The sequence below is a fragment of the Panthera tigris genome, chromosome E1 (genome assembly GCF_018350195.1).
Source record: "Panthera tigris isolate Pti1 chromosome E1, P.tigris_Pti1_mat1.1, whole genome shotgun sequence".
NCBI lineage: Eukaryota > Metazoa > Chordata > Mammalia > Carnivora > Felidae > Panthera > Panthera tigris.
In genome coordinates this window covers 17,346,634-17,372,487 of record NC_056673.1, presented here as the reverse complement: position 1 = coordinate 17,372,487, position 25,854 = coordinate 17,346,634, and the positions used below count along the sequence as shown (strand labels likewise).

General features: G+C 39.3%; 1 protein-coding gene across 1 annotated transcript; it reads right to left on the bottom strand.

The window, feature by feature from the left end:
* Nucleotides 1–131: 131 nt before the first annotated feature.
* NUFIP2 (nuclear FMR1 interacting protein 2) lies at nt 132–25,312 on the bottom strand. The gene is given in 5 exon segments (XM_042967887.1): nt 132–3,256; nt 5,407–5,439; nt 17,939–19,663; nt 24,864–25,098; nt 25,101–25,312. Coding segments are annotated over 5 exon segments (2,115 nt in total). The 5' UTR covers nt 25,170–25,312; the 3' UTR covers nt 132–3,203.
* Between the last annotated feature and the right edge of the window lie 542 nt (nt 25,313–25,854).

The window sequence follows — 25,854 nt, the reverse complement described above, 5'->3', positions numbered from 1 at the left end:
CACACACGCACGTGCACACACACACGCGCGTGCGCGCACACACACACACACACACACACACACACACACACACTCCTTTTTCAGTCTTTATAATGGAGGGATGTTAAAAATCCCCTCTAGACTGTATTTGGTTTATGCTACAGTACTAATACTCTGAGTTGAAGGAAAATTCTGTATACCAAACAATAACACATTAATGTTATTTAAATGTGCTAAATTAATCACAGCTGAAGTTTGTTTAGAAGCTTACACAAAAATAATCAGAAAACAAATCAACTCTTAAGATTTTTTTTTTTTTTTAATAAGTGCTCTGTAAGGAATTGTGTGAGGACCTAAGGAGAAAGACTGCGACAAGTAGAGTTAAGTGTTACCAAACAGCACATAGGAGATTTGTCCCAAAGTCCTGCTTGTACCTAGGCAATTAAATCCATTACCCAATGCCCAAAAATACTGACAATATGATGGGGCACTAGGGTTCCCAGAAAGAGACATTCCTAACTATATATCTCTAACCATATAATCAAGGAAATTTCAGTGGAGAAAATCAGGGTGAAATGTTGCATTGTTTCATTTAGAAGTGAGACTCTCAAAAACCTTTGGACAAACAGATAAGGGATACATTCTTTTTGGCTTCTCTAAACATGGAGGCCTGAGGGCTATGGGAAGGGAAGTAGAAAAGCAACAAGAGATTTCTAAAGATATTTTTTAAGTAAGTGTTGCCTCTAAATTAAAAAGCCCAATTTAGACGGGGGCTGTTTTGTTTTCTTTTTTAAATATATATTCATTCAACCTCTATGTCACAAACCCAGAAAGTTTCTTGTGAGTTGTGAGACAGAAGAGCTTTTAAATTCCAGGCAAGCAAAATGGACATTTTAAAAAAAGAAGGGGGGTGCAGGGGAATCTGGCCCTAAGGCGACAAGTGGTTACACAAGGCAATTGAACACACAGCAGAACTTTAAAACCTATAAAACAAACTGGAGTCTTTTTTTGTCCTTTAATCAACCTTATATCTTTTTTTTATAACTTTTTGAAAATTTTTATTTAAAAAAAAAAACACAAAAACACAGACTTCTTTCACTTCAGTATGTGGTATGTTGCATTTTCCAGTTTGTTCAATGCTTTAAAGCTCAAGGATGCCTCTGCTTTCAATTGTACATGGGCCTGAAGCATCCTAGCTTTTGGCAAGCAGGCAGGAGACTCAACAAAAATCAAAATAGGAACAAGGCAGACTAAATGCAGGGCACATCTGTAAACATATTATACATTTGAAAATTACAATATCAGTAAAAGTGATACAGTTTACAGGTGAAATGAAACTATCTGGAACTGGCCTACCACAAGTTTCTGAACCTGGACTGATACAATAAGTTATTATATATATATATATTATGTATAAAAAGTTTTGTTTACATCAAGTGGAATTGGCAATCCATGCTTATACTTTTAAAATCTAAGCAGGGCAGAAATCCAGACTAAAGATATTTTCTCTACTCTAAGTTGAGTCCAACAGCTTCGTTCACAAACTACTTGTTAAAAGTCTCAAATAATCAACAAAACAAGAAAACTCATCCATACTACAGTCGCTCAAAACTGGACATTTCTTAAGCAAAGGGTTTGAGCAAAAGTAGTTACCTTCTCCCCCAAATACCCCAGGGGATCCAGTCTACTTTTATTAGAAGACTACACCTCTCTCTATATAAATGCCCTGCTTTTTTTAACCTGTATTTGACATACATGGATATACTAATTTCTGTGTGTGTGTGTGATGTGATGCTATGTCAGGCCAGAGAACTTGTTTTTATGCCACTAACATCACCCAATCTTAAATTGGACCCTTAGTTTCTGCACACACACAAAAAAATTTATTTTAGCATGCTATATACAAGCTGCAGTGCAACAGGATGGCAATGTGATGATAAGACAGGGCTAATGCTCTTCTCTGCCCAAAAGAAAATTTCCAGAATTTCACATTATTTTCCTTAAAAAACCCATTTTGCTCTAGTAATAAAATATATTTATTAAGATATAATTAGAAGCTAATAAGCTCAGAAGTATAGTTTGCATGGAAACACACCTTCTGCAGGCAGGGTTTATCACCTCCTCACTGGCTAAAAACATGAAAAGTTTTCTAGTTTTCATGGAGTTTTTTCTTCCCCTTTTAGATATTTCTGAGAAATTAAAAGAGAATTTACAGAAAGGTACAGAAGTTTCTCTTTCGATGTTCAATGAAAAACAAGGAAAACAGCACATTTAGTGTTAGTGACAGAGAGCAAGTCTGGAGCACCTACAGTTGAAAAGCAGAGTATATTTTTGCTCCCACTTATACAATTACATTAAAATATGGGCAAAGGAATATTTTTCCATATTAAATATCTAAAGCCAATTGTTTGTTCTGTAACTTTTCTTTAAATGACACTCATGGATTCTTCACTTGTTAAAGTCCAATATGTAACCAAAGCCAAGTGAACTATGTACCACCAACTATTCCAGAATTATAGAACTTCAATGCCCTCCCCTATCCCCACCCCACAAAAAATAAAAGGAAAGAAAGAAAAATTTCCCCAACACCCCACAGAGGCTGCTTAACTCCTGGCAAGACATGCAAATCATATTCGCTAAAAAAAATACACCCCTGCAAACTTCAAGGCATTTATCCAGCATTCTCGCAGGGCTCAAAGTATAACCAAAAGATCAAAGGAGGAGTGGGGGAAATGTTGAATCATTCTGGGTTCCCCGTGATTAGTGTATCACTTTAGTCACAGAACAAGATACAGAGATCTTTTAAGTGGATTTGCCTTTCCAGTGGGTCATTTGTTGCCCAAGTTGATGACAGCAGGAACTTTAGAACCACGCTTGGTAATAAGTCTGTATTCATTAATCACTTGCATTCACACTTAAAAACAAAAACTAACAAAAGAAAAAAGAAAAAAAAAACAAAAAACTATTCAGTACCGGAGATTAAATAACCATGTGTAGTCTCTTGAAATAAATTTTGATTCCTTATGAAGTCTAATTACTTTCAGTTGCCTTTTTTTAAATAACTATATATATATATGTATATATATATATTTGTATATATTATCCTGTGATTCTACTTATGGTTCCTCTGCTGCGTTGAAGATCTAGGAGCATAAAAGCCTTGTGTCCCCCATGAACGGTGGCTCTAATGCTGCAGAAAGGTTACAAATAGGCAGTCTGGTCCTTCATTGATCTGGACTATCCATGGCTTCATTGTAAGTGATTATCCTTTTGGGATCTGGAAGGAAGGTTAAAAAATAAATACATAAATAAATATAAGGTTTGGAATCCCAAAATGCCCATGTTCCACAACAAATTCCAAATAACCATCATCATTTTAGCTGCCTCTTTTTTTTTATGAAAACAATTTAAAGACCACTTCTTTGTAGTAACACATGTATGATCACAACCCAATAGTCTGGCATTTCCAGCAATAGGGTCCTCTAACCAGTGAGGGCTTCAACTCCTACAGATTAGAGAGGGGTTGAGTTCAGTTAACAAGGGTTATTTCAATGTGTTTCTCCCAATTATAAAAGCAGTACATTTGAAAAAAGCAAAAAACAAAAAACAAAAAAAAAAGCTTCAATCATCAATAATCTAATACTAAAATAAACACTTGGATTTACTTATTTTTGTTCTTAGCAAAATGAGGCCAAAATTTATTTTAACCATAGTGGAGTGTCTAGTAAGGAACTGTTCCAGTTGGTATCTAGCACCAAAAACTTCAGGTTAAGTTTGGCAAAACTATCTGTTCAGTTCTAAACATGACTTATTTCTTCCTTCCTCCAAATTTCACATAGAACCACCAGTCTTTATTCTTACCAGTAGCAAAAACCTGTGATCACCTGGGTTCAAAGTATAAAATAGTCAGAATATGTCTAGGCAAAAATTCCACTGTTCTTCTGAATTCCAATTATTTAGCTGTATGCTACACCCTCTTCTGGAGAGGCAATGATTCTGTTGCACACCATTTCTGCCTATCATATGAATTTTTAAAAGTATACATACTTTTAATAAAAATTAGGAAACCAATAAAACATGTCACCTAATGGAAAAGTATATAAAGACCTAAAAATAATATTAAAGATCTCAAGCTCACTTCAGCTTAAGAGTCAATCTAATTTAGTGCAGAGATAATATAATATCCTTTTTAGGACTGCAACAGCCATGCTCTAGCATCCTGCCATGAATAGAATGCTCATTCTTAATAGTTAATAGCCATCTTACAGTCAATATAGGTAGGTCTACTTTTGCCGACTGTATTTTCTAGTTCTACCTTTTTTTCACTTGTATTTGAACAAGAAAGCACACAGAAAGCAACTCAAAATAATTTAAGAGCTTGCTAGTTATATTCAGGCCACAGCTGTGTTAGACAAAAGACCTGGCCTAAGTACAAGAGAGAGGTGGAAGGAGGAACAATGCTGGGGGGAAATCAGGGAAACCTACATTTAATCTTGCCACTTTCTAGCTTATATAATAACATCTCTCATTTATATTAACTAGCAAAGTAGATGGGAAATAGGATGCAATTCAGCTACAGGGTTCTGAAAGCCCAAATGTATTAGCTATTAGTTCTCCAGGCTAAAACTTTATTTCAGGTATTCCAAAGCTACCACATTTTAATATTTGGAAAAGCACATAAGTATAACCAATTTAAAATTTTTGAAAATTCCAAATATCCCAGATGTGAATTATTCAGTCCCTTTGCCTTCTTGCTATTCACATCTTATACTTGTAGTTTATAAAGGAAGCTAATTTGCTATTCTTAAGATTTTTTTTTTTTAACGTTTATTTATTTTTGAGACAGAGGGGCAGAACGGGGGAGGGGCAGAGAGAGAGGGAGACACAGAATCGGAAGCAGGCTCCAGGCTCTGAGCCATCAGCCCAGAGCCCAACGCAGGGCTTGAACTCACGGACTGCGAGATCGTGACCTGAGCTGAAGTCGGATGCCCAACCGACTAAGCCACCCAGGTGCCCCAAGATTTTTAACCATCTATTATTTCAGAGAATATACAGCCCAAATAAGGTTTCTAAGACAGCTAGTATTTTTCTGAACCATGAATTTCAGTTCTTGGGCTACCACTTGTCTACCACACAAAACAGATAAAGACTGGCTATAAGTGGAAACACTTATTCATGTTGGTTTCCTAGATTAAAAATATTTATGTTCTTACTTTCACAGAGGAGGGAAAAATGTAGCTTCTTCACCTAACAAGTAAAGAGTATTTTCATACATTCTTGTTTCACTTATAGTGTTTCCCCGGATATAAATAATTCAAAATACAAAGACTATTCACTTGGTAGGTGAACTATTCCATGTTATTACCACCCAAACATAACCCAGTTAGTCATTAGTACTAACATTTTAGGTAACCTAACTATTCTTACCTTGCTTCTGCAAATTCCAAACAGATTCCATTTCTGCAAAGAAAAAAAAAAAACAACAGGCAGATTATTTTATACAGTAAGTTTTACAGAGCAAAGTTTAAAGCTATGCTTTCCACTTTAAACCTAAAAAATCTAGACTGGTTATTGCCGAGATAGAGGTAGGGTTGAAATAGCACAGTTCTGCTAAATCTCAGACATGACATTCTTATTCTCTTGGAATTCTCAAGAAGTATTCTTCAGATTACCTTAAGGGTTGATTATAGATAGTCAATAATTATCTGAAATCAAACTACCGAGAGAGCAATTCTGTCTACACAAATAGCAAAGATATGCAGAAGAGTTCTATAGATAAAATATTTCCTATAATAGCTCATTATTACTAAAAATGAGGTTAAAAAATTTTTTTTAATGTTTACTTATTTTGGGGAGAGAAGGAGAGACAGAGTATGAATGGGGGAGAGGTAGAGAGAGGGAGACACAGAATCTTAAGCAGGCTCCAGGCTCCAAGCTGTCAGCACAGAGCCCAACACGGGGCTTGAACCCATGAACCATGAGATCATGACCTGAGCTTAAGTCGGATGCTTAACCGAGTGAGCCACCTAGGTGCCCCTGAAGTATTTTTTGGCAACCCATCATAACCCAATGAGCTACCCAAGTCTTCTGAATGAAGCATCCAAATTTAATTAAGTATGATGCTTAAAACACCTTATTAAAATTTTACCTAACTCTTTGCTATAGGCAAGTGGTTCTGTTCTTCAAACTACACCTACTCTTTTCTTTTTTAATTTTTTTTTATTTGAGTTTATTTGAGAAAGTGAGCGAGCATGAGCAGGGGACAGAGAGAGAGGAAGAGAAAGAATCACAAGAATGCTCCACGCTGTCAGCACAGAGCCCAACACGGGACTCGAACTCACAAACCCTGAGATCATGACCCAAGCTGAAACCGACAGTCAAAAGCTCAACTGACTGTGCCACCCAGGCGCTCCTACCCCTACTCTTATTTTTAACCCATAAGGTCAAAATGCTAATCCATACTCCTTTATTAGTAACACACAATCCTCATTTGCTCCAATTCCATTCAAATATGATTATCTACAAGGTGCTTATTACTTTGATATCCCACAGCAAAGAAAATATGTACATGACCAAACTGTAGTGACAGAGAAAAAGCAAGAAAAATTGTATCTGGAAGCATACCAGAAAGCTTCACAGATGGCTTATTTGAAGGCTTGATGCGTAAGACAGAAGATGACTATTATACCACAAGCACCTAAGAATGGGGACTTTGAAAGGAAATACCCTATTAAGAGATTTACAATGTAAACAAAGACAACTTAGTAGTAAGAATGAACTATAACTATGACTGAGAATAAGTGCTCTTCCCATGGCCATACAACTACCATTTTAAAAGACAAAAAAGTGATTTTATTCTCTATTACTGGATTCTGTGTAATTGTTTTCTACATAATTTATCAGTGACCAATTACAGTTAAAGAAAAATAAAACTGAAGCTCATTAAGATAGGATATATCTGGACATAGGTTACAGTTAAGATACAACATAATCCCTCCCCAGGGCTAAAAGTATATAAATCTAAAATTATTTTTTTATTTTATGTTTACGGTTGGAGGCAAAGAATGGTAGAATCACATTCTCCCTACTTCCCTGTACTCCTCATGGTATTCACTCCTAAAAACACTTTTAAAGTTTTGAAAATTTATCAGAATTGGATGTTTGGACCAATAGGTTAATTATTCAAAAAAATCAAAGTAATTATCCAGATAAAATTGCATTCAAAGTATCACAACAAGTGCCTGATAAAACAAAAACCGGGAAGTACTTCACTAGTTGTCACTTGGTCCAAGAGCTTAGATGGATGTTATGGGCTTTTAATCGCTGGACAGAGGCCCATCCAAAGATTGGCAGGAAAAGTCTCCTAGGTCTAAGGAGAGAGAATTGTAATCAATCTAATCAGGAAAAAAGAACATAAATCAGAAAAGGCTATTCTAGTCATGGCACTCATATCTATCACTTTAATATAATTTCTAATTCTATTAGTGTCAGACAATTAGGAATAGTTGAAATGGTCATTAGAGCTGTTATCCTACAAATTTCTGTACCTCAGAAGAGCTTTAAGTCCAAAGATAAGTAAGCCTTTCCTTTGTTGACCTATCTTCAAAAAAACTAATTCAACAAACATTTTTTAGTGAAAGTACAGAAATCTCACATTTTGCAACAAATAAATCCCCAAGTTCTGTATGCATCGGTTACCTGATGCTCATTGTTAAGTTTGCTTAATGTAAAAATATATTATTTAGTTGTATGTTTAGAAAAACAAAAACTTTTCATTTTAGCCCCCTAAGCTGTAAAATATCCTTTTCTCTTCCCCACCACAAACCTCAACCTGCCCCTTCCCCTCCCATCTTTTTTTTTGGGGGGGGGGGGGGAGGGGACAACACTCAAGATTGTCACAGTAACAACTATACTACTTTAAAGGCAAGCATATAAATGTTAGAGTAAAAATGAAAATAACTATTTACAGTCACCCAATTTCTTTATTGGATTGAAGACGTTTCCTTAGCTTAAACCAGAACATTCAGCTTTAGGTTTTAAATATATAGATTTTAAATGATTTCTGGTAAGAAAGTTTTATTACCTTCAAACAGGGCTCTGGAATAGTGAATTTGATTATGCCTTTTGAGAAGAGGAAAGAGCCATATGACCTAGCTAAAAATTAGCGATGGGCCAACTTAGCTTCTGGCCAAGAAATAAATCAGCATTATCTTAAGTGTTGAACTGAAAAATGAATGCAATTCCCCTTCTAGTTATTTAATATTAAATACTTCTATAACAAGTAGCAACTTGATTTCCTTGATTAGAATTACAAGTTTCCATGAATCAAAAAGAAAGGGAAATAAATCAAATACTATTTGCATGTTTACTTGCTATGCTTAAACAACCTTACTAAGGCTAACAAGAAGCTAGTAAGAGAGAATATATAGGAAAGAAGTAAATTACATTTTGCCCTCTTTTAAATTACAAGTCTTAATGCAGATTCTAAATATAAAATGAGTTACTCTGTGTAACTGTTTTAATTACCCCAACAGAAAGAAGTTGAAGAGTAAGATACATCCAACTATACAAAATCATTACACAGTAATTAATCTTTCTACTTTTAATAATGCTCCCCACCCCTGGTCTTTAACTTCCCAGTTTTTGTTAGAGTTGGATCCCAGTACCCAATTATGCAAATAGTTACTGAAGAAAATTTAACATTCAACTTTCTAAAGCAGATTACTTTCTACAGAGCTCCCTACCATCAATGTCCAATAACCTAAAAATCCTAAATTCTAAGTGGATTAAAAAGTACTATTTAGGGGCTAGGAATATAGACGCAAAAACAAAGGCTCTGCCTCTGTAAACTTCATAGAATATACAACTTTTCTAGGTAGAAGCATCAGCATGGACAAAGCTTGGTGATATTAAAGTATGAGGTGTGCTAAAAGCAGGGGGTCAGCAAAACTGACTTCTGTCTTTGCAAATAAAGTTTTATGGAAGAGAGCCACCTCCATTTTATATATTACCCATGACTGTTTTTGTGTACAAGGCAGAATCAAGTAACCAGAATTCCAAGGAGAGACCCTATGGCTCACAAAGCCTAAAATATTTACTATCTGATCACTCACATAAAAAGTTTACTGATCTATGCTTTAGTGGTCACAATTAATTTAGTAAGGCTGAAGTCACTAAGACAAAAAGATTTAGAAAAAACACGATTCAGGAGCAGAGCTGAAAGTCACTAAGAATGAAAGATATACACACAGATAAATGCTATTCTGCTATTCGGGGGACAGCACAAAGGCACAAATGAAGGAAAGTTTACTGTTTAATCATATAGGTGAAGGAAGTCACTGAAGAGATCTGAGATTATTGTACTAAATATTAGTAATGACTGAAGTTTCAACTAGAGTATGGATGAAATGACAATACAGTAGTCCTCTCCCTTATCTGCAGGAGATACATTAAGACCCTCCCCTCCAGTGGATGCCTAAAACTGCAAATAGTATCACACGCTATATATACTAAGTTTTTTCCTATACATACATACCACATGCCTATGATAAAGTTTAATTTATAAATTAGGCACAGTAAGAGATTAACAGTAAAATAGAACCATTATAACAATACACTGTAAAAAAAGGTTATATCGAGTGTGGGCTCTCTCTCAAACACTGTACTGTACTTACATTCTTCTTGTGATGATGTGAGATGAAAAAATGCCTACATGATGAGATGAAGTGAGATGAATGACAATAGGCACTGTGATGTAGCATTAGACTACTACTGACCTTCTGACGATTCAGAAGGATCATCTGCTTCCAGACCACAGTTGACCGTGGGCAACTGAAACCGCGGAAAGCAAAACCACGGATAAGGTGGGACTACTGTACAGAAAAAGAGCCCAGTAAATGTTACTGCAAAAGTGAAGAAATTAGGACAGCTGTATTAGAGATGGAAAGGAAAAAATGGATATGTTAGAGACAGGATCTATATAACCTAACAATCAGGGTTTGGAATTCAATTTCATATACAAAGAATTGGGAGCGGTGATGCTGAATACACATGGTCTGAACTCAAGGAGTAAAAGCAATTGAAGTTTCGAGCTTAACACACAGCAGCAGAATTGGATGAGATTACCCAGGAGTTTGAGTAGCATGAAAAGGAGACCAAAAGAACATAAACCTTTGAGGAAAAGAGAATGATATAAGGAAGGTTATGCTGAAGATGTACAAAGTAGGAAAGTGGGTTGTTAAGGAAATGCAAATTAGAGAATTTAGGGAGGGAGTGTTCAACTACTGCAATCCTTACTCAAAGTTAAGACACTTAACTTTCTAGTCACCCTCTTTTTTTCTAGCCAGATGTCACTGCCTGGTTCAAGCAATGGTATCTTACAGAACATTTCTGCAGTGTAATCTTTTAACAGGTCTCTCTTGCCCTTAATTGGGCCTTACCTTCTATCTTCTACACCATGGCTAACATTCTTTTCCTCTAAAAATACAAACCTGAGGGGCACCTGGGTGGCTCAACTGGTTGAGCGACTGACTGGCTCAGGTCATGATCTCACAGTTCATGAGTTCAAGCCCTGCATCATGCTCTGTGCTGACAGCTCAGAGCCTACAGCCTGCTTCAGATTCTGTGTCTCCCCTTCTCTGTGCCCCACCCATGCTCATGCTCTGTCTCTCAATAATAAATAAACATTAAAAAAATTTTTTAAATAAATAAAATACAAACCTGAAAGTGACCAAAACACTTCAGTGGATTCTCACTGCCTACAGGGAGAATGAATCTGTTTGTCTTGTATTACATTTCTAGCACTGGACACAGGTGTACATCAATAAATTGGTTCCACTTCTTTTGAGTCTTGACTAGCCTACCCTGACCCCACCACCCACCTTAAGGGTTTCTCTATGTTCCAAGTGTATTTTATATATTTTTTCTACAGAGCAATCACACTAGTAATATATTTCTTTCCATGTATGTTTCCCTATTAGACCTTAATGACATGAATCCTTATTTCATCTAATTAACACGATTGCTTTGCACAGAGCTTGGTGCCATATGTGAATATTGATTTTGAATGAAATACCACTTGTAAATCAGTCATCAGGAAGTAATAATAGAACAAAGTAGTATTAGGTAGGCCCATTTGAAACTGATATTCAACCTTCTGTGACCTACAAAAACAGTCATTTCATGTGGTCCAGTCAAAATTTCAGCTTTCAATTCTTCAAAGAAAAAGACAAGCTAAGAGGGTTAAAGCCAACTTGAGGCTTATTATTATTATTTTTACTTTTAAGAAGCACAGGTTCCCCCTCACACACACCAAAAAAACAAACAAACAAAATATATAAGGTCAAAAAGAAGACTCCCATAATTAAATATCCCCAGATCAATTTACTATGGATCTTGCCTTCCAATCCTTATTCAAGCCATTTAGAACAAATTCTGTAAAATTCAGCAGGGGTAGTGACATTATTAAATTCTACTTTTCCCCCTTCTATTCCAGATTTACCCAATTTTTGATGATTACTGGCTATCTCACCACCATGTTTTTTGCTCTTCTGATTTCCTTTCCCAACCAGTCCACTGTACCTCCCTATTCTTTTGCAAAGAAGGCTGCCAGAAACTTCTCACCCTTTCCTTTTCCATTTTGACTATACCCATAGAGAATTAACAGCTTATTTTCTTTTTTAAAATAAATTTTAGAGGTGCCTGGGTGGCTAAGTCAGTTGGGCCTCCACATTGACAGCACAGAGCCTGCTTGGGATTTTCTTTCCCTCTCTCTCTGCCCCTCCCCAACTCACATGGGATCTCTCAAAATAAATAAATGTTTAAAAAACTTAAGTAAGGGGCACCAAGGTGACTCAGTTGTTTAAGCGTTGACTTCAGCTCTCAGATCATGATCTCAGTTTTTTAAGTTTGAGCCCCACATCAGGCTCTGTGCCAATAGCACTGAGCCTGGAGCCTGCTTCAGATTCTGTGTCTCCCTCTCTCTGCCCCTCCCCTGTTTGCACTCTGTCTTTCAAAAATAAACATTAATTTTTTTTAATAAAATAAACTTTAAGTAACTTCTATTCCCAACATGGGACTCCAACTCATGACCCTAAGGACTGACTGAGGTGCATGCTCTACCAACTGAACCAGCCAGGCACTCTGGTAACAGCTTATTTTCAAGTAAATTTGACTCAAGTACTTAGTTAGAAGTCATCACCTTTTCAGGAGATGCTTAATGAACTCTTCACCCCATCAATTTCAATCTTACATTCCCAATTTGGAGCTAAAGACTAAACAGAACTGTCTTGACCGCCTCTAAATATATACGTTAGAAACTTGGAGCTTGAGGGGTTTTGTTCATTTCTACTGCTATACTTATTCTAATCCAGTTTACTTTTAAGGTAAAATATCAAATTCAAGTTGCTCGGAATGAAACTGCTACTACTAAGATACTAATAGACAATTTCTGCTGTTATAGCATGGATGGTTACTTCCCTCACCTTCAGGAGGCAAGCTACTAAAATCTGAGGATTAAATTTTACCTTCCATAAATTCCTGGTAAGCTACCTTTTTGACTAATACCCAAGTAAATTCATAATTATTACACTCATAAAACACACTTAATGAGAAATCAAGCATCTTATATAGATACTAAAATGGTTAAGTCACTGGCAAAAGAAAGGATCTCACAACCATATTAAATTACTTATTACAAACATTCCTATATGTCCCATATTAGAGAGAGGGCAGAAAAAAGGATCCTTCCCCAATCTAGGAAATTGAACTAGGGCTGAAACCAAAGTCAAATCTGCAGGCAATTGTTAATAAAATTGTAAGATAGCTGTGATGCCATAAGCAATCATGGAGCAAAATGCAGTAAAGGTGAAAATATTTCTTCAGCATTGTGTTTAAAGGAGAAAATTTAGTATTCAGATCTATGAACAAAAGTCTAAAAACTGTATACATAATTCCCCTCTCCCTTTTATGGACTAACCATAACTTGTCTCCTGTCTCATCACACCCTGTACATATAAGAAGTATTTACCAGTTCCTTCATTCATAAACCTTCTTTTTAAAAAGTAAATGTGTATTTTCAGGTAAATAATACATTCACATTGACTGCAAATACAAAAGGGAAAACCTTTTGTCATTTCTCTGCCTGAACTATTTATTCCAAGAGTTCATCAGAAAAATGGCTTTCAATATACCCAACAAATTGGCCACAATAACCTACCAGAAAGCAGATCTGTAAGTCAATTACTTAATACTAACTCAACTTTTATTTTTATTTCTTAAAGTTTATTTTTTATTTTGAGAGAGTAAGGGAGTAAGCAGGGGAGGGGCAGAGAGAGGGAGAGACCGAATCCCAAGCAGGCTCTGTGCTATCAGCAAGGACTCCAGGGCAAGGCTCAAACTCACGAACCCGTGAGATCATGACCTGAGAGTCGGATGCTTAACCCACTGAGCCACCCAGGTGCCCCTCAACTCAATTTCTGAAACACTGTAGTACAATCTGATAGAATAAAACAAAGACTGATATACTTATAAATTAGGAAACCCAGGCTTAAAAATGACAACTGATCTTTTCAGGTACACAGGAACTGGGAATAGCAGTGTTAAAATCCCTGTGTTTAAGTTACTTCCATCTCACCAGCCTATCACTGATATTGAGCAGCTCCCCCACTGCCTCCAGACTGATCTGATGATCTGGCAGCAACTTACCTTCCTTCTCTTTTATATTTCCTCACCACATCCAAAGCGGATCCCTTCCAACATTTACATCTACTCAGGTTCTCCAACTCATCTATTATCTTCCTCTTCTTTGCATTTCCCCACCCATCAAAACCCAGTTTAAATGATGCTGCGTCAATGAAAACATACCCTGCCTGCACTTACTCTTCCCACCTTTATTCCATTAGAAATTCTCCCTCCGTTGAAAGCTTCTAGTAGGGGCGCCTGGGTGGCTCAGTCGGTTAAGCGGCCGACTTCGGCTCAGGTCATGATCTCGCGGTCTGTGAGTTCAAGCCCCACGTCGGGCTCTGTGCTGACGGCTCAGAGCCTGAAGCCTGTTTCGGATTTTGTGTCTCCCTCTCTCTGACCCTCCCCCGTTCATGCTCTGTCTCTCTCTGTCTCAAAAATAAATAAACGTTAAAAAAAAAAGCTTCTAGTTATTTATATCCATGACACTCAAATCTTGCCTTATAAACTTGTGTATTGTTTTCTCCTCTACTTAAGCTCTTCAAAGAAAAAGACTCACCCTGTCAAAATCTTCCTCAACTAAGCAAAGTACTTTGCCTATAATAAGTACATCTTAAGGGAAAGGAAAACACACACACACACACACACACAAATTATTACTGCACAACTGTGGCAGAGAAAAGAAAAAAAGGATTAAGCTGAGGAAAGCTCTCTAGACTCAGGAGTTCCCAATCCTAGCAGGCAATTAGAACCACCTAGAGTTAAAATACATTTTTATTCCAGGGTGTAGCCTAGATCTAGTGAATCAAATAATTTATGCCAATAACCTATGGAAGTAACAGAGAAATAAATTTTTAAAATTTCATGTAGTAGCTTAGTGTTACCTCAGGGATATTTTATACTAGATAACTTTGATGTTAACTCACCTCAACTATCAAGAATTATATCTTACCATATTCATCTCCCTCGCATCTCTATATGCTGGGTATAATTTACCTATCAAATTATCTTTTTTTTTTAAAGTTTATTTATTTTGAGAGAAAGAGCAAGCACGAGCAGGGGAAGGGCAAAGAGAGTGGGAGAGAATCCCAAGCAGGCTCTGCACTGACAGACCAGAGCCCAACACAGATCTTGAACTCAGGAAAAGCGAGATCATGACCTGAGCCGAAACCAAGAGTCAGACACTTAACCCAGTGAGCCACCCAGACGACCCTCAAATTATTTTTTAATGAATATTCCAAAATAGCAAGATGTTAACATAAATACATACACACACACACACACACACACACACACACACACACACAAATAAATGCTTTTTGAATGCTTGATAACCTTCAGTGCAGTATTAGGCATGGTAAATCAACCCGTTTAAACGAACACTTTGACCAAACACACAACTCACATCAACCTACCTTATTTCAACAGACTTGGCTTCAAATGACTTTTTCAAATCAATAACTTCAAATGATTATTTCAAAATCAAAGATTCACCTCAAAAAGTTAGGGTCTAATGTTAGACATGTTCTATGTCTTGGGTATGTGCATTAAAAGCCATCACTCTAACATAACTAAAGTGTCAACTAGCAAAATGTTAGGATACCGGGAATTTGTTTTTGAAACTCCTACCAAAAGAAGTGTGAACGTAGATAGGTGAAACAAGAATGACAATGCTATTTAAATGTTCAGGCTGGATGAGGAGTCCACTGGGGTTCGTTACAGGTTCCACTTTAGAATATAAATCTTTTATAATCAATTTAAAACTTAGAATATAATTTTTTTCATAATCAACTTAAAAAGGTATCACTTTAAAGTTTGCCTCTTAAGTGCCACTTGAAATCAAAAGAAAATAGGACCTACATCTCACAGTCAATATTAATACTGCTATGTAATGGTACACTATTCCCCCAGGTAATAGAAAGATTAACCCTCTTGTTTCTTAAAACTTTACACCATAACGTGTCAAAAGGTAAAAGAAAAATCCCAAGAACTAGAATTCTCATCAATCCCTTTTTTATGCCTCATTGTATCTTTTTTTCATCTCCTCAATTATACTGAACAGATTTTTTAAAAATCTGCAGTACTTCTAAGGCTGCAAATAATGTTTAACCTAAAAAATGCAGTATTCCTACAGAACTGATACCAAGCACGTTCTTACCTATTTCCAAATAAAATTGAAGGACTTATTTTTGAAGTTGGGAAGTATGCAGAGAACTTCCATTTCTAAGCTTAACTTTAACCAAGAGATTACTTCTGAACATTTAAAGAAAATACTACACTGAAGGTACAAGAAAATACAGGTGGCCCTTTTAAAGGATATTCCAATAAGCCCAACTGATTATTACCTCCTTTAGAGTTTAAGACAACTTAAAAATAATAAGCCAGCCTTCACTTATGAAAAAGATCTTCAGATCTTCAAAAGGTTGTGATTTAAAACAAATTCAAAGAAAAGAGAAATTAATGACCTAATGAACCATCCACATTTGGCAGTAATTCAAAGAACCTGCCACTTTGGGACCTAACTGAACTGAACATTATTTGTTGGGGGTTGGGGGGAGGCTGGGCAATCAATATCAATTTAATTTCAATATCCAAATATAAAAGTCAAATTGATGCACTCAACTAAAGCAAGTATTTCAGTAATGCCAACAAAACTAAATATAAACTGCATCCACGTTGAGGCATTTAGCTTATCTAAATACCACTGATTTCACATCTAGTTAGCCCATCTATAGGGAAAACGCACACAGAATACCTAGTAATAAATAGAAATTAATTTCCCATTTAAAAAGGCCTGCAATTCTTCACAATAAAAATCTATATAAAACCACCAGCCAACCATTTAAGGGAACCTGTCCCAGAATTTTTCGCATGTTGTGGAAGAACATAACCAGATATCCTCTCAGGTTCACACAATGACCACCAGTATAAAATACACAGGTAAAATTTCCCAATGGTCTCTGGAGGGCAGATGGCACGGAAAATAACACCAAAAACACCAACTTCCCCAGCAGGATTTAACTTATAATTAACCACAAGTCTTAAGAAACTCAGCAATTGTTTTGCCTTAACTTTCCTAAAAACATCCATTTCCTGTTTAACTCATTTACTTCCAAACAGCAGTGCTGGAGAAAAAAGTTAAGACAGGTAATTTCATCTGCCAGGATTTCTGCCCCTAAACTGCCACAAGGCAATACTACTATTTACTCCCATTTTTTAAAGGAAGAAAAACAGAAAAAGTACATCTGTTCATTTTACTAAATGTCTTCCAGTTTGCAGATAAGGAAAGGTATGAAGAGAGGTAATTTGCTTAAAAGTCACATAAACAGCTTTGTTATTCATCTCTGAGGCAGTGATTCTTCCAGGGAAAATATGGGAATTACCTCATCTCCACTTAGCTGATATGCTGCCCCTTCCCTGCAGTTCCAAGTCACTGCCTAAATGAGCCACTGTTAAAAATCGGAATGTGCAGCATGTATTAGGTGTGTGTCTGCACGCGTGGGGTATAGATTTCTATTAGAAGAGGGAGAGATGGAAGTGTTCCCAATACACTGAGGTTTTAAACATCATTCATTAAACCTCATTATTTGCTGTAGGGATTTAAAGAAGTTATACCATACAGCAACTCTTTAAGATACAAATAAACCATATTCTAAAAAACATATTCGCATGGAACTTGAAAGATACCGGATTCCTTTCTTAACATAGGCTTTGGGGCTATGAAAAGTACAGACCCCAAGATCCTGGTTCCTACAATGCTCATTGGGCTTGCCACTGCAGTTGTCTAAATTATTTTCTAGTTCCCATTCAGCACCCAGAAAAAATAGTTTGACACTCCATCTTTTTGGACTCCTCCTCATTTTACACAAATTAGAAGTATCAAATGAGCTGACTAATAAAGAAGTGTAGGATATAAAAAGCAAAAAAGAGGGAACATCTGTTCAAAGAAGTTTTAAAAATAACAAGAGAAAATATAACGTCCTCCCTTTAGGCACCACCCCATTCCTCTTCACTATTTGAAACAGGTAGGAAGTCAACTATACTTGTAAATATGAAAAGAAATGTTTTAAGTCGAAAAAGTGAACATTCCTTCTAAATAGTACTGTTTCCAAAGACCCTGAATAGTTTATCAACTGCTTATCCATGGTTATTCTTAATTTAGTTCTAAAAGTCTTAAAGAATCTCATAGTAATTTCCAAAATGCACCTTTAACACAATAGCTTATAAATGTATACTAAATTGAGCAGTAAGAATCTTCATATAGGAACAAATGAGTTACCTTTAGTGTGATATACAATAGCAGCCCTCAGGTCAAAAGAACCCCAGCTATCATTTCTTTCTAGGCCTCTCTGGTATCTCTGTTCTTTGGCGGAGCCTAACAAAGTGTTCGTAGGAGACGCCAGAGGATTTTGATTTTCTATCTCGTAGTCCTTTGAGAGAAACACTAAAGCACCTTGACTACTGGTGTCTGCTTTTTGCAGATCACCTATATGACTGGGTTCCAAGGATAAGGCTCCACTCTCATTAGTAGTCCCAGATTTTAAAATGCTACCCAGAACTTGAGGACTAGTCCGTTTTTCCAGCTCATAAGCCTTGGGAAACACAGGATGCTCAGTTCCTGAGGGGATTATTTCAGCACCCTGTGAAACCAAAGTGGCAGGATATTCCCCTTGAAATGTCACCTCCATCACTTTATGATCTGATGACTTCCCAATAACAGTCTCAGGGCCAGCACTGGGCTCATTTATAAAAGATAAACCCCACTGATTCTGGAAGATATCCCCCAGGTTTTGCTGATCTGTCTGAGAGGGTAGATCCACTTGTGCTGTGCTCAACAGCACAGTTTGCATATTTGAAGGATAGATGAAAAGGCTAGATTTAATTTGTTCAACAGCTGCTGAAGTCAGACTCATGTCCTGGAGAACTGAATCAGTCCCAGAAGAGATGGGTGTTAGAGTATTAGCAGCAGTAGTTAACAGTGGCTGACCCCCTGGAGAATACACACTCGCATCAGTCCCTGCTAAAACAGGCCCATTAGAAAAGTTGGCCGAAGTAACAGATTTCAGCGCTGACATTGGGACCTGGGATAACCGACTTGAAGACTGGGTCTGAGTTTCCCCAGCAGATGACGAAGAGGATGAAGATGAAGATGGTGACACAGAAGAGTTCTGTACAGTTTTGTTGAGGTTTTCCTTAACTTTGCTTGCATAACTTATTTTAGGAACTATTTTAGCACTGCTATTGTCCACTGGAAAAACTGGGGGTGGTTTAAATAGGGTCCAAGAGTCCTCTTTGGAGGTAACAGCAGAAGCGTGTTTTCCTTTGGGCCGATCATCAAACTTCTTGCCGCTCACACCGGGTTTAAGATCAGAGCTTTTCCGCAGCATATCACCCACAGCAGGTTTTCCTCGATTTGTTCCTCCAGGCCCAGTTTCATACTTCCAAATGGGCTTCGAACTATCTACTCGATTTCCCTTTTGTTCACTGTAGTCAGGCTTGAAAGTTTCAAGTCCCTGTTTTAAGGTTGGGACACTGGTCTCTTGTTGCATTATTTTGTCCTGCACTAAATTAAGGTTTTCACATCCCTTGGCACTATTGCGCCTAGCTTTCCTTTTTTTAGGAGTGGTATATCCGCTCTCAGATCCACTACCATCATTATCTGCTCCTTTGCCCATATAACCATTAGTAATATAGCCAGAATTATTTGTTACAACACCATTTGGAATTGCTACAGTATCGGTCTTCTCTACAGACTGGTTCTCTCCAGATTTATTTTCGTAAGACTTCCCATTCTTTTTGTCCATACTGTTCTTCTGAATGAAATTCCTGGTTTTAATTCCTGCTTTCCCAAAGGTGTTGGCCTTTACAGTCTGCTTCAGATTAGTGTCTACAATTTGTTGGTTGCCATTGAGGACCCTGGAAATAGGGTTGGTAGCTTCATCAGAACCCAGGCTCTTTAAAGATATTTCTCTTTCTCCAGCATTACCATTTAGTTCACCATAGCCTAGAAAAGGGGAAAAAGAAAGGTTTTGATTTACAATTACAAAACATAAATTACAGTACTACCTGATATTTAAAGACTATTTACTATGTGCTAGACACTATGCTATGAGCATTAGCTTTACTATCTTTATTATTTCACAACCAGGAGAACGCTTGTCACCCCATATTACCGATTAGAAGTCTGCCAAGCAAGAGACTGAAGCAGCTGGGATTCAAACCGAAGTCTGAGGTCAAAAAGAACAAGACCTCTTAAGCAGTATGCCATAATATCTCTCACCTAACAAAATCAACTTCCCCACTGTTCTCACAAGGCTGCTATAAAAATTCCTTTACAATTAACATCAGAGCTACCCTCTGGGCACAAATCAAGTTATACTGATACAGTAACTGTACGTATTTCAGGGAAATTAAAGAATCCCTTTCTATGAAACCACAAATGACTGGCAGTCACCACAAGCAGTTTCTACTGCATTCTGCTGAACAAAAATCTAACAATTGTGAACTTTTTCTAAAGTAGTCTTGAATCTATTTTGACAATTCCCAGACATTAGATCATACTGTTAATGTATGAAACTAGACCACCTATGTACCAACTTCTAACTCCTCTAAGATATATTTTCTTCATTTTACATCTGGGTAAAAAAACTCTCAGAAAAATTAACTTGCCTAAGTCAGATAACTGGAAACCTGAACTCCAGTCAGCCTGGAACATGGTTTTCTATCACTAAGTAATACTTCCTACACAAGTGATGCTGTAATAATTACCAACAAAACTACAATGAATGGTATCTAATTTAAAAACTGCTACATGTTCAAGCGTAATTTAAGACCTTCAACTGCCATAAACAGTTCATCACTCTACATTATTCAATTGGTAACAACCATTCCCATTTCCCTACCAGTAAAATAGAGATATTACTTATCTACCTTTTTATGAAATGTTCCCAAAAGCATTTCGAAGTCATTAGAAACAGATAAATAGGATACATACGCATTCATTTAAGGCAGCTTTCAGAAGGGTGTCCAATAAGACGAAGTTAATTTACATTTGTCACTTTCGTTCATCCTTGTGGTCCTTTAGCCTATGAAGGCTAAAAGGCATGTGACCTTGTATAGTCTTATTTTGAAATTTTGTTTTAATTCCCAATTTGGTATAGATATAACCCATAAAAGTTCTTTGTGCATTTTAAAAGCATAAGGGATCTAGGGGCGCCTCGGTGGCTCAGTCAGTTTAGTGTCTGACTCTTGGTTTCAGCTCAGGTCATGAGCTCACAATTTGTGAATTCAAGCCCCAAGTTGGGCTCTGCACTGAGCAAGGAGCCTGCTTGGGATTCTCTCTCTTCCTCTCTCTGTTCCTCCCCGGCTTGTGCTTGCACCCTGTGTGCTCTTTCTCTCACTTTCAAAATAAATAAACGTAAATTTGAAAATAAAGGGAAAAAAAGCATAAGGAATCTAAGATTTTTTTTTGTTTGTTTCAGAATCACTGCTTCAAAAGAATGTGACATGGAACAGAACATAGTCTAGGAAGACTCACAACAGGATTTACTATTAATTTTAAGGCATTCATTTTGTATCAGAGAAAGGACACTAAAAATGAACAAATAAAGGCATTTTATTCCACTGTATTAACTTTCAGAAAATAATTCAAGAAAATATACTTAAGGCATAATCATTCCTAAGTCTGAACCATACAAAACTTGTACCATAAAATAATTTTGTTTTAAAATTTGTTTTAGAGACAGGGAGCATGCGCAAGAGAGCAAACGCTCGCATGGTGGAGTTGGGCAAGGGAAAGAGAGAATCTTAAGCAGGTTCCACCCTCAGTGTGGAGCCCCCATGAGGGGCTGATCCCACAACCCTGAGATCCTGACCCAAGCTGAAATTAAGAGTCGGACACTCAACTGACTGAGTCACCCAGGCACCCCCACCCTGCCAAATAGAATAGAATAGAATAGAATAGAATAGAATGGCTGCTGAAAGAGCTTTGACAGTCAATCAAGTCAAACTTTTGGTGGAAAAATTCTAACCACGCAACTACTGAAGAAAGAAACTACTAAAGAAGAAATCTGTTTAGGTAGGATGTTTTCTGAAAGGTTCTTTTTTCTTTAGGGAAGCAGCAAGTTCCTGAACAGGAGCTCTCAACGTTAACATATACAAGTTTACCTGTATACAACTCTAGACCAAAAAGAAAAACATACCATTTAACATGCTAACAAGCTAAACAAAGTTTTGTACTCTCGAGCCCATTAGTCATAACTTTCTCAAAGGTAAGTAAACAGTCTTAAACACAAAAAAATTCAATGTCCAAACTGACTTGGACCAAAGCCAAGATTTTTAAGTGAACCAGGATATTCTTTCCTAAAATTACTAGTATTTAGTGGCTCCGATATCAGAAATCACCAATTTTGTAACAGCTCAGAGCCACTATACTCCCAAGTTTTAATAACAAAAAAACATTTTTTCATTTAACTACTTAAAATTTTTTCCATGGCAACTTTGTTGGTATGCAAAAAGTGTACCAGAGACATTCTTTTTAAAACTTAGGTCTTTAAGAAAAATGCGACCACCACAGAATTACTGAGAGAAATCACAGGGCTCTTTGCACTTTTATTATTTAGGTTTGCCATGCTAATACTACTTCAAATGGACTGTGCAAAACTTGAGTCCTGATAAATCTCGCTTTTGGATTAGAAACCGAAATTACTGAACACATTTGGCCCTCTCTTGCGCCCTCTTCTGGATAAAGAAAACAGGTTCCTCTTTATAGGTTTGTGGGTAATGGGTCCTAAAAGCCCACTTCAACATACAACAGATACATTTCAAAAACCCTCCTAAGTTTTCTTAGTAAATTAGCATCATACATGTTGAAGCAACAGTATTGTGACCGGGCCACACATAAAAAACTGTTCATCCCAAATTGTTTACATTCTCTCAAAACTGCTAAGCCCAGTTTCCCCTCTTTATTCTCTTCCAGGACAAGACCTACTGATTGGAAGGATGCCACCTTGAATGGTTCAGGGGCTGCTTCTATACGTAGAGACAACAAAATAAAATTTTCGAATCTGAACAGTAATACTGTTTGATCTTCCAAGCAACGATAATAAAGTAAGATTTTCTTATCTCTAAGTTGAAAAAGACCTAGAGTTAAAAGATTTAGTGTTGTACACTTTCTAATAGTTTTTAAACTGTTCCAAATCCGTTAAGATTAAATACTGAATATATTTACGTGTTCATTGCTACAGCACGCCATCATCAGTCCCTACCCCCCCCAAAGTGGAAAGTCTGATATTCCAATTTCAGTCTTTAAATTAAAGCAATTTTCCTCCAGCTCTCAGTAACTGCTTGTATTAAATTTGATAGCCTGGGTTTAACATCCATTTTCTTATTACTCCCTTCATTTTTATAAAGAACCTTCAATTTGGTAAAAATCTGCCTGGCTACAAACTTTTAAGTTCATTTCTTCTCAGATGTTTTCTAAAATGACTTTCACCCTCAATTTAACATTTGTTAGTTAGAACCAAGCATTTGGGGTTCGGTATCAGTTTAAAAATAGAAAAACACCTTTCCTCTTAACATGGAAAAAAAGCCTCGTCCGAGACAAGATGGTAGTGAACCAACCTCATGGATGGGCCACCGCGGTTCTTCCTTAAGGACAAGAAATAGGGGTCAAAAAACACCTCGCCCTCTTCCCCCATCCAATCATTTTCCTAATCGCTCTCCCTGAAAGCACTACTTAAGCCCAGAGGGTAAATGCTGGGGGGCTGGAGGCAGCCGGAACAAGCCTTTTTTTTTTTTTTTTTCTTTTTTTTGTAAAAATGAGCTGCTAGAAGGAAAGGGCCCAAGTGAAAGCCTGAGAGGCGGAGTCGTGAGCGAACCTGGCAGGAGACGAGGTTCCTGTGGCAGAGAAACTCGTGACCGGGGAGCCTGGTTCCCGCTGGGTACCCCACCCGGCCTTCAGGCACCGCCTCTACCCAAAATGTATCCCCCCCCCCCCCCACCCCACCCCCAGCCCTCCTGCCCCACGGAGCGCCGCGGCCACCGCCCGCGGCCTCCTCCTCCCGCGGCTCCACTTCGAGGCCGGCTCCCCGCCCGGACCGCCCGCGCCTCCCGCCGCACCGGGAGCGGGAAACGCGGCCGCCGGCGCGCGGGGCCCGGTGCAGGCCGCTCCCCTCGTGGCCGCTTCCCTCCCCCACCCCAACCGCCCCCGCCCCTCACCCCAGGGACCCGCCCGGGGCCGCGCGGCCGCCACCGGGTTACACAACCCGGCCGGCGGCGGGGGGAGGGGCGGCCGCGGGCCGGGGGCGACTGCGCCCCCGCAATGCGGGGGGCAAGGCGACCGCCGGTGGGGATCCCGAGCCCCCCAGCTCCGCCGCGCCGAGCGCCCCTCGACACCCTTCCCCCTCCGCTCTTCAGTGGGCCGGAGTCGGTGACAGGAATCGGCTTCCAACATGGCGGACAGGAAGCGGCCCCGCGAGGAGGAGAGAACATTCCAGCCGCGCCGGCTCTGGGGGAGCGGGCCCGGGGCGCCGGCCTCGGGAGGAGGCGCGAGGGCACACTGCCGGACCCGGTGACCAAAAGGGGCGTCTAGAGGTGGAAATAACCCAAGAAACGGGGGGTCCCGGCCACCCCCCCCCAGACGGGGAACCCCAAGGCCACAGGTGGGCTTGGGGTGGCGGGTGAGGGAGGACACTTCCTCAACTCTGCCCACCTACCCTCGCCTCGCCGCCTGCAAAAGGGTCTCGCGACACCACCCGAGTCGGAATTAGGTAGGCCTTCTTGAGAAACACCCCGAAGGCTTTTTTTGGGGGGGGGAGCTATGTTCACCCCAACTCAGGGCCACCAAATTTAGGTTCCTCCGGGGCCTCACGAAGGTAAACGAGAAAGGAATAATGAGGCCAGATTTCCAAGGCCGACCCTCCGGGTCTCCCTCTGGCCCGGGCGGGGGCCGGGAAGGTCATACTGGCCTGGTTGGGCCTCTCCCATGCTGAGGGGAAGGAGAGGGCGCTGCAAACCCCGCGGCCTGGCTCGGGCTTTGGGAGAATGGAAGGGGGCTTCCCCAGACCCGCAGGGCACAGACATACACACACACACACACACACATACACTCCGACCGCGTCCGCGCTTTCCAGATCCAGCCCCACCCCCATCTTCTCTACCCCCCACCCCCATTCCCCTTCCCCCACTCGTCCTCCCTCCCAGACCTGTTTTCTTCTTCGGCGTTTCCTGGTGCTGCTGGAGGGCGTGTTTCTGCTCATGTTTCAGCGCCTTTGGCTGGGCCTTGGGGCTGCCCTCGGCTCCATGCTGCAGGTACTGGTGAGGCTGCTGGTGATGGTGGTGGTGATGGTGGTTGTGGCTGTGGTTGTAGAAATAATAATGGTGGTGGTGGTGCGGCTGCTGTTGCTGCTGCTGCTGCTGCTGTTGCTGCTGCTGCTGCTGCTGGGGTGATGGTGCGGATGGTGGTGGCTGTGATGGTGCTGAGGCTGTGGCTGGCCGGGCTTCTCCTCCATTGAAAGCGGCTGGGACTCCCTGGCTGAGGCTGCGGGCTGCTGCACCGTCAGGATCTGAGACTGCTTCTCAGGGCACACTCAGTATATCTGAGCGCGTCTAGCCAGCGCACTGGTTAACCGAGCGATTCTGCGAGATTGGCAGCGGCGCTCCAGCAATCAGGAGACAGGCTGCGCCGCAGGCCCCGCCCCTAGCCCAAATCCTCTTTCCTTCCCCTTCGCCACTGCCTCCTGGCCAACGCCACTTACCCTGTGCAACCTCACAGGGCCGGGCTTTCAACGTCAGCACTATGGCTCTCTCTTCTGTCGCTTTCTCTCCTTCACCGCGCATTCTGCGAACAGCACTTTCTACACTCCTCGCCCGCAAGCAAACTCACGTCGAGTGTAGCAGATTCCACTGGCGATTCCACTGGCAATTCCACTGGCTCTGGGAGTCATCTGTTGGTTTTGCAGCTCCTGGAATCTGTTGGCTTTTTTTTTTTTTTTTTTTACCCTTTTCCGGGTAACCAGAGGGGAAGCTCAGTTCCCTTAACCCTGAGACCACTAAAGGGGCAATACAAAAAGAGGAAATAAATGCATTTAAAAAAAAAAAAAAAAAAGAAAGAATACAAGAGCTTCACAATCCAGTAGATCATTTTGTATTCTGGATTCATTTTGCTTTGTATTCATATGCTAATCTCTTCCTTTC